Source organism: Priapulus caudatus, unplaced genomic scaffold (genome assembly GCF_000485595.1).
Source record: "Priapulus caudatus unplaced genomic scaffold, Priapulus_caudatus-5.0.1 Scaffold2677, whole genome shotgun sequence".
In the NCBI taxonomy this organism is placed as follows: Eukaryota; Metazoa; Priapulida; class Priapulimorpha; order Priapulimorphida; family Priapulidae; genus Priapulus; species Priapulus caudatus.
In genome coordinates, this window is record NW_014579738.1 from 6450 (window position 1) to 15806 (window position 9357).

General features: G+C 51.4%; 1 protein-coding gene across 1 annotated transcript in view; it reads left to right on the forward strand.

The window, feature by feature from the left end:
• Positions 1-9122: 9122 nt before the first annotated feature.
• LOC106818942 (Down syndrome cell adhesion molecule-like protein Dscam2) overlaps positions 9123-9357 on the forward strand; it is a 22013-nt gene continuing 21778 nt past the window's right edge. The window contains exon 1 of the mRNA XM_014823609.1: positions 9123-9213. Coding sequence (XP_014679095.1) covers positions 9123-9213 — 91 coding nt within the window. The remainder of the gene's footprint in view (positions 9214-9357) is intronic.

The following is a 9357-nucleotide window of genomic DNA, read 5'->3' on the forward strand; positions in this document are numbered from 1 at the left end:
GTCGGTGTTGTAACTCAGTCTGTAGACTCTGGGTATCCAACGTGCACGGCGAGCTAGGTGATTTTTGATATGCGCGCGATCGTCGCGGAGACGGCCACCCGACTGCGGACGTCACGCGTTAGCGTGCATCGTTGGGCAAGCGGTGGATGACGATGAGCAAGCTGCGAAGCTAGTTTGCTTCTTGCGGGGCGGAGGGCGCGCGGCGGTCCCGCACAACACATACATCGTGATTTTTTTTTGTTTTTTTAATAAGAAAATTTTTTTTTTATTATGCGTCAACCTCTATAGAGCGGACACTCGTCTATAAAGGACACCGTTTGGCGTTCCATTACGCGTATCCGATCACCGGTGAAAATGATTCGCTGGTTGGGAGTCTAGCCGCTCGCTCATTGGTTGAGAAAAAACTCGGTGCCTCATAATCTCATAAATATTACTCTTCAAAGTCCAAATGACTTCATCGAAGACGGAAAGATATATATCGGTGCGCTTGTACACTCCCAGCGTTAGACTAAATCCGATGTTTAAAATATTTAAGATCACGAAGCATGTTGCAGATTCGGAGACAGATAAATCATCTGAATGCGTCACGTTATGCCCACGCTGATAAGATGCGATCCGCGCGTGTAACAAATGCGAGATACACACATGTAATAAATTCTTTGCCTAAGTAGGACGAACATCTCGAACATCAAAGATCGGAGAACGAGATAAAAAAAATTCTCAACGACGTACTAATAGAGCGGCGTAGACAACGACGACGACGACAACGACGCACGACGATACACACGCACAACAGGACGACGACGCCTACGAGACGACGACGACGACGAACAAACGGAGACGATGAGACACTCTGGCCGCAAAGAAAGTGGCCTGCTTTAGCGTAATGAAGGCTTATAATACTCTCAGGCGGCGCTCTCAGAACGTGTTATCAAGTACCGTACCGAGAGAACATTTCGCATTAAACCCCGCCGAACGCGCGCGCGATCACGTGATGCGCACGTATCGATTACGTCATCAAGTGCGGCGGACGAACGGGATCCGCCGATTTGCATTCGAAATCGTCTGCGTTGCGGTAGCGATGGTATAGGGGTAGCGTCCGATAACCACCGCCTCTCTCTCTCTCTCTCGCATTGTTTGCTGCTCAGTTTCTCTCAATTAGGGTTCATTAGAGAACACAGAGAGAGGAATCAAACGAAATGTCGTCGTCGTCGTCGTCTGCCTCTGTCCGCGTCTGGTGTCGGCACGGCGACGCCGGAATGCGTCGTCTGCCAAACCGCGGCGCTCTTTCCCTCTCGTTTTCTGCCCAAAACTCCTTATTTTCCTCCGTATTTTCCTCTCGTTTTTTTCCCCATTTTTTCTCTCTGTTTTTTCCTCTCTTTCTCTTGGTTTGTCTGCAGCGGCGGCAGCGGCGGAGGTTTCACTTGCGGAGGCATTAATTGTAATCGTAGGCTCGTTGCTGCTGCGCGCTACGCAAACACGCTCGTTTTATCTCCCGAGATCGGCCGTTGATGTTTTATGGATGCTGTCGCGATTAACTGGGCCGGCGTCTAATCTCGCTTGTTAGTGACAAAATATCGCAGCGAAATAGATTTCACTGTGAGTCTCACGAGAGGGTGAGCGCGGTGTGTGTGGTGTGTGTGTGTGTGCTGTGTGTGTGTGGTGTGTGTGTGTGGTGTGTGTGTGTGTGTGTGTGTGTGTCGTGTGTGTATGTGTTGTGTTGTGTTGTGTGTGTGTGTGTGTGTGTTGTGTGTGTGTGTGTTGTGTGTGTGTGTGTGTGTGTGTGTATGTGTGTGTGGTGTGTATTGAGAGAGAGAGAGAGAGAGCAGAGAGAGAGAGAGAGAGAGAGAGAGAGATAGCGCGCGCAAATGCGTAAAAAAGAGATAGGGAGAGTGGGACAGAGAGAGAGAGAGAGAGAGAGAGAGAGAGAGAAGAGAGAGAAGAGAGAGAGGAGAGGAGAGAAGAGAAGAGAGCGAGAGAGAGAGAGAGAGAGAGAGAGCGTGCGTGCGGTGGCGCGTATGCATGTGTATGACGTGGAGAAAGGCACCTACTTGGACCTCTTACAATTGATCACTAACGTCTGACCTATGACCTCACTAACAATACCGACGACACCGCTGACGATGACGACACCGACGACACCACTGACGATGACGACACCGACTACACTGCTGACGATGACGACAGCGAGGACACCGCTGACGATGACGACACCGACTACACCGCTGACGATGACGACACCGACGACACCGCCGACGATGACGACACCGACGATAACGACGGCATCGGCGACGACAGCCGCAACCGTCGACAACGCTCGTGTCTTTAATTAAACGCCACGCCGCGCTACGCCACGTATCTTGTTCGATCACCGGGCAATTTCCACTGCTGCGTCTTCCTCCTCCTCCCCACCGCCTTATCCTCCTCCTCTCCATCCTTCTCCTCCTCCTCCTCCACTTCTTTCTTCTCTTCTTTCTTCTCCTCCTCCTCCACCTCTTCCTTCTCCTCTTTCTTTTCCTCCTCTTCCACCTCTCCCTTCTCCTCTTTCTTCTCCTCTCTTTCATCGCTCTCCCTCTCCCCCTCCTTCTTGTTCTCTCCCTCCACTCTCCCTCCTCTTCCTTCTTTATCTGCCTCTCCTCCTCCTCCTCCTCTTTCCTCCTCCTCCTCATCCTCATCCTCATCCTCCTCCCCCCTCCGACCCGACCTCCGTTGCCGGTGCTCCTAATCTTGTCTTCCCCTTCCTCTTCTTCCCCCTCCTCCTCATCCTCCTCCTCTTCCTCCTCCCTATCCTCCCCATCCCCGCAGCCTCCGATGCTGGTGCTCCTCGTCCCCCTCCTCTTCTTCCCCCTCCTCCTCATCCTCTTCTTCCTCCTCCTCCCTATCTTCCCCATCTCCGCAGCTTCCGATGCTGGTGATCCCCATCATCTCGGGAACAATCGAGGGCTTCATCGCATCGTTCATTCTGCAGCGAGTTCAATGCCACTGCCTCCTTCTCGTCGTCGTCTTCGTCTCTACTAACTAGTATTTAAGGCGGCGATTTGCCGCGCATACATCTGCAATTCGAACCACGGCGTGTTCGATCGAATAGACGGAGCGAGCGCGCGAGAAAGACAGAGAGAGCGCGCTCCGAGAGATGAGATGAGAGCGCGAGAGAGAGAGAGAGAGAGATAGCGCGCAAGAGAAAAAGGGAAAGAGAGCGCGCGCGAGAGATGAGATGAGATGTGTGTGTGTGTGTGTGAGAGAGAGAGAGAGAGAGAGAGAGAGAGAGCGACATAGAGAGAGAGAGCAAGAGAGAGAGAAAGAGAGCGACACACACAGAGAGGAGAGAGAGAGAGAGAGAAGTAGAGAGAGAGGAGGAAGAAGCGCGGGACCCAGAGAGAGAGAGAGAGAGAGAGCAGAGAGAGAGAGAGAGGCGAGAAGAGAGGAAGAGAGGGCGCGCGAGAGAGAGAGAGCAGACGGGCTTCAAAGGATTTAATTGCCGGCTCATCCCCGCCGCTAGGGCCGGCCTTTGAACGGACGCACTCTGATCGCGAGTACGATTGCAAATTTGTCCGTCGGCGAGCTTAATCCTTCGTTACGTGCGCTGTACGGGAGTACGAATCAGAAAGAGAGGAAAGAGGAGAGGGGAAGATAGATAGCAGAGGAGAGAGTGTCGAGAGAGAGACAGAGACGGGTGGAGAGAGAGAGAGAGAGAGGAAGAGAGAGAGGGGTGAAGATAGATAGCAGAGGGGGAGTGTTGTAAGAGAGAGAGCCCGAGAGGGGTGGAGAGAGAGAGAGAGAGAGAGAGAGAAAGAGAGAGAGGGGGTGAAGATAGATAGCAGAGGGAGAGAGTGGTAGAGAGAGAGACAGAGACGGGTGGAGAGAGAGAGAGAGAGAGAGAGAGAGCGCAGATGAAGATAGAGAGACGGTGGGAGAGAGAAGACACGAGGAAGAGGAGAGAGACGGGTCGAAGAGAGGGAGAGGGGGGAAGGCGCGAGAGAGGGAGGAGGGGGAAGGCGCGAGAGAAATTGAAATGGAGAGGAGAGGCGAGCAAAAAGAGGAGGAAGAGAACGCCTGCGCGCGCAGAGATAGTAAACGAGAGAGAGAGTGGAAGTAGAAAGAGACCCGCCGAGAGAAATTGGATGTTTGGCGAGTAAAGAGGAAGGCAATTTGACGAAGTCTTTCTGCTAGAATCATTTCAATGAGCGGACGAGTGGGTGCCAACGGGCGCATGCACACGCGCGCACGGCACGACCGCCACGAACGCACGCACGCTCACACCCTTTCTCTACACGCACCATGGAGCTCTTACCGAAGCCACTCGTGTCGCGCTCTCATTGCGCAGCACATGTGCTCATTTTATCCTCGTCCTTTGTATCTCGAAACATATTATTTTTTTCGGAAGCGATCGGTAGAATTTATTTATGCCCGTGACGATTTAGTCTAGCAGTAGCAGCAGCCAGTAGTAGCAGCAGTATCAGTGCAGAGCAGCAGTAGCCACTCGTAGCAGTAGTAGGAAGCAGCAGAAGTAGTAGCAGCAGTAGCAGCCGTAGGAGTAGTAGCAGCAGCAGTAGCAGTGGGCAGCAGTAGCAGGCCGTAGCAGTAGTAGTAGTAGCCGGCAGCAGCAGTACGCACAGTAGCAACAGCAGTAGTAGCAGCAGCAGTAGCAGCAGTAGCAGCAGCAGTAGCAACAGTAGGAACAGCAGTAGTAGTAGTAGTAGTAGCCAGTAGCAGTAGCAGAGTAGCAGCAGTAGCAGCAGCAGTAGTAGTAGTAGCGGCAGCAGCGGCAGCAGGAGACTACGTAGCAGTAGCTCTAGCAGCAGCAGTAGCCGCATGTAACGTTAGTGTCAGCGTCAGCATCAGCGTCAGCGTCAGCGTCAGCGCGTATTCTGGGCGCTGCGTCATCACTATCGCTGATTTTCAGCACTAATTGAGCGGCGAACGAAATAACTGCGCTTTTAATACAAAGAGAGAGAGAGAGAGAGGAGAGCGAGAGAGAGAGGGGGGAGAGTGAGACAGCGAGAGAGAGGGGGGAGGTGGGGAGAGAGAAGAGAGGGGGAGGTAGGGAGAGAGGAGAGAGACGGATGCAGGTATGCATGGATGAATGGGTGGATGGATGGATGGATGGATGGATGGACAGACGGACGGATCGAGGGATGTATGGATGGATCGATGGATCGATGTATGGATGGACGGATGAATTCATAAATGTATGGAGAGAGAGAGAGATAAACAAAAAAAGAAAGAGAAGGGAGCGCGCGAGAGAAGCGAGAAAAGGGGGGGGGGCAGAGAGTACAAATTGATTCTACTAGCACTAATGCTTCGTCAGTTAGTTAGTTCATTTTCTAATTGCGGTTCGGCTTACATTTTGTCCTCGCCGTCGCCGTCGTCACGACTTCAGTCGCTATACGCCGTTGATTCTTCACCGACTGCAAAAAAACGAACACGAAAGATGCCTTCACACGACAAAATCTTTTTCGAAAATCCCATTCGTTCCGCCGCGGCACATTTTTTTCTCCACGATGAAATCACCGCGTAACGAGAACGTAAGAAAAATAGAGGACTGAAACGCTCTCGCTCTCTATACCTGTGTAACGTTAGCTTTGAAGGCGAAAACACGAGATCCGCGTGTGTAGCGTGTCTGTGTTTGTTCGAATGAAGTATATCGGGCAGAAGTAGATAATAGGGAACCCCCTAAGAGGGAACCCCCTATTAGGAATTCCCTATTATCTACTTCTGATATCGGTATATCGGTAATCCCACGTCTTGTCCGGCTCGCGGGTTTTCTCGCGGTAATGCCAAGGCTGGAACATCGTTGAGTTGAGTTAAACAGCGCGAATATAGAGAGAAAGAAGAGGGTTTGTAATTTTTGTAGTGAATTGAGAGAGAATATGAAAGAGAGTTATTGTAATACATAATTATAGGAATAGTAAACGCTGTTCATATATTATGACGTTCGCCTCTATTATATATATATATATATATATATATATATATATATATAGTATGGTATATTAATATATTATAACGATTTTTCGTAATAAAAAAAATTAATATAATAAATTGAGATTAATGTAATTTTTTAAGCTGCCGTACATATATATAAGTAAAGCCTCATAGCCCAAATATGCCCTTTTTATGCCAGGATTTTGCTTGCCAATATAGATTTTGTGGAAAAGCGTCTTTAACGTATGTACATGCATAACAACCACGCTGCGATATACGTGCCATGCATACAGCTAACAGAAACACACTCACTAATTCACTCACACACACACGCACGCACACACGCACGCACGCACGCACGTACGTAGCCCTCGCGATACACGCGTTTATCTGACAGGGCGCAACCGGAGCAGCGGATGCTAACCTCCGCACTAATTATAACCCGCATATACAGCGCTTCCCTCGCATCTCGGAGGATGCGGAGGCTGCGAGTGAGGGGTCTCGTGGGAAGCCAGCGAAAAATAAATGCGACTGATCGGAAGCTGTGTATATGACGATAATGGAGAAGAAGAACATTACGTGACGTCAATGATGATGCTGTTGTTATCGTTGTCGCTGTTGTTACTGATGTTGTTGTTGTTGCTGCTGTTGTTGTTGTCGTTGTTGCTGTTGTTGTTATTGTCGTTGGTGTTATTGATGTGATAGCTGCTGCTGCTGCAGGTGATGTGTTGTGCGTGCGTGTGTGTGGTGTGTGTGTGTGTCGTGTGTGTGTGTGCGCGTGTGTGTGTGTGTGTTGTGCGTGTGTGCTGTGTGTGTGTGTGTTTGTGTGTGTGTGTGTGGTGGTGTAAGTGTGTGTAAGGTCGGTGTGTGTGTACTGTGTGTGTGTGTTGTGTGTGCGTGTGGTGTGTGTGTGTGCGTGTGTGCTAAACGTGTGTGTACGTGTGTGCGTGTCGTGCTGTGTGTGTGTGTGTGTGTGTGCGTGTGTGTGCGCGCGGCGACCTGATGCGGTGTATATGAATGTTTGGCCGACGCGCACACACACTAACGCACCGAACAAGCGGCGCTTACGTCGACGTTGCTGGCTAGCGTCCACGTTAATGTTTCGTTGATCGCAGGCAGAGCGCTGAAGAGTCGCCAGATCGAGGCGTGCATCCGCTATCTCTCGAGGCGCATAATATAGTATATATATTAGTATATATAATATATAATCCATATATATAGTATGTATATAATACTACGCGTCGGCGAGCGATATCGGAAACGCGTGTCTGCCAAGCCGACAGAAATGACCGATTTTTCTCGCTAGACTATGCGAGAGCCTGCATCCAAGAGAGTGTGACGCACTTGTGCCTTGCGACCTACTCTCTCTCTCTCTCTCTCTCTCTCTCTCTCTTCTCTGCTCTCTCGTCATCTCTCGTCTCTCTCTCTTCTCTCATCTCTCCATCTCTCTTCCCTCTCTCTCTCTTTGCTCTTTCTCTTTCTCTCTCTCGCGGCTACGACTGGGCTCCGGACAGCTCTCGTGTCTCTGCCTCCTCTCCCTCTCGTCTCTCTTCGCGTCTCTACTCCCCTCTTCTCTTCCTTCTCTCCTTATAATTTCTCTCGCTCCTCCTCCATCTCCACGTCTCTTCTCTCTCTCTCTCATAAACGCAGACGCTCTAAATATCGTCATATCTAGCATTATCTCGCCTGAATGGCGATTGATGTTATATCGAACAGCGACTCGTGAAAGAAACTCGCACTAGGCCTATGATTGTTCTGGCTCCTATAAGCTTGCAATCTCTCGCACACGGCGAACACCAACACTTCACCGCACAACATAACATGTGCCACACACACACACACACACACCCACACACACGGACCGACGCACACATACATCGTGGCACACAGCACACTACACACACACACCACACACACACACACACACAGCACAACACACGCCAACTACGAGTCCAGCAGCACATACACTGTGCACTCCACGGCCAGCGCACAGCACACAGGCGCGCGTACGCAACAAGTCGCACACCAGCAGCACACGCACAACACGCACGACAACACACACACACGACAGGCGCACACACACACACACACACACGCAACACGCGCACACGCACCACCACGTGACGGCAGCGGCGCACACGGCACACGCACACATGCACACTCAGCACGCACGCATGACAGCATACGCAAGCACACTAGCGTGCGCACGGGAAAAAACCCTCCGTCAGTGCTGCGTCTTGTTTGTCTTACAACTAATTACACAGCGCTGGAAGTGCCTAAGATCACACAGAGACTGAGAGCGCGGAAGAGAGAGAGGCGAGAGAGAGAGAGGGAGAAGAGGAGAGGGGAAGAGAGAGGGAGGGAGGGAGAGGCGACAAGAGCAGCGAGAGAGAGAGAGAGAGAGAGAAGAAGAGAGAGAGAAAGAGGAGAGAGACGAGAGAGAGAGAGAAAGAGCGAGAGAGAGAGAGAGAGAAAGAGCGATGAGAGAGAGAGCAGAGAGAGAGAGAGAGAGAGAGAAGGAAAGAGAGAGAGAGCGAGAAGAGAAAGAGAGATGAGAGATAGAGAGAAGAGAGAGGAGCAGAGAGGAGAGAGAGAGAGAGAAGTAGAGAAACGAAGAGAGAGAGAGAACGAGTAGAGAGAGAGAGAGAAAGAGGCGAGAGAGAGAGAGAGAGAGAAAGAGCGAGAGAATAGAGAGGAGAGAGAGAGAGAGAGAGAGAGAGAGAGAGAGAAAGGAGCGAGAAGAGAGTAGAGACGAGACGAGCGGAGACGCAGAAAGAGCGAGGAGAGAGAGAGAAAGCGAGAGGGGGGGGCGATTGAAGACGAGAGGAAGAGGAAAGAGAGTACAGAAGAAAGAGCGGGTATAGATGGAGGAAGATATGTGTTCGCATAGTCCGCGCATGCTTGTGTACGTGCGTGCATGCTTGTGTACGTGCGTGCATGCTCGTGTGCATGCGTGCGTGCATGCGCGCGTGCGTGCGTACATTCGCGTGTGCATGCATGCGTGCGTGCGCACATGCGTGCGTACATCCGCCTGTGCATGCGTGCGTGCATGCGTGCGTGCGTGCGTGCGCGTGTACATCCGCGTGTGCATGCGCGCGTGCGTGCGTGCGTTCGAGTTTATCGCGAGACGTGCTTGCCTCCGGGGCGAGCGGGACAAAATCCTCTCGGGGTGGCGGCGGATTAAAACTTTGGAAGCCATGGCACTTGAGCCGCGAAACGCGCGTGTCTTTGAGGAGAGCATTCTGGCACACAGATCAAACAGTGTATTAAGGCAGCAGAGAATACGCTGTAATTTACTGCCCGAGCCATGCTCTAGTCATCTCGTGGTTCCGTCTGTATTCATGCTAGATAGATGGCGCGCGTCGGCTCCCGTCTCTCTCTCTCTCTCTCTCTCTCTCTCTCCCGCAGCTCCCCTAGCTCGCTCTCTTTTTT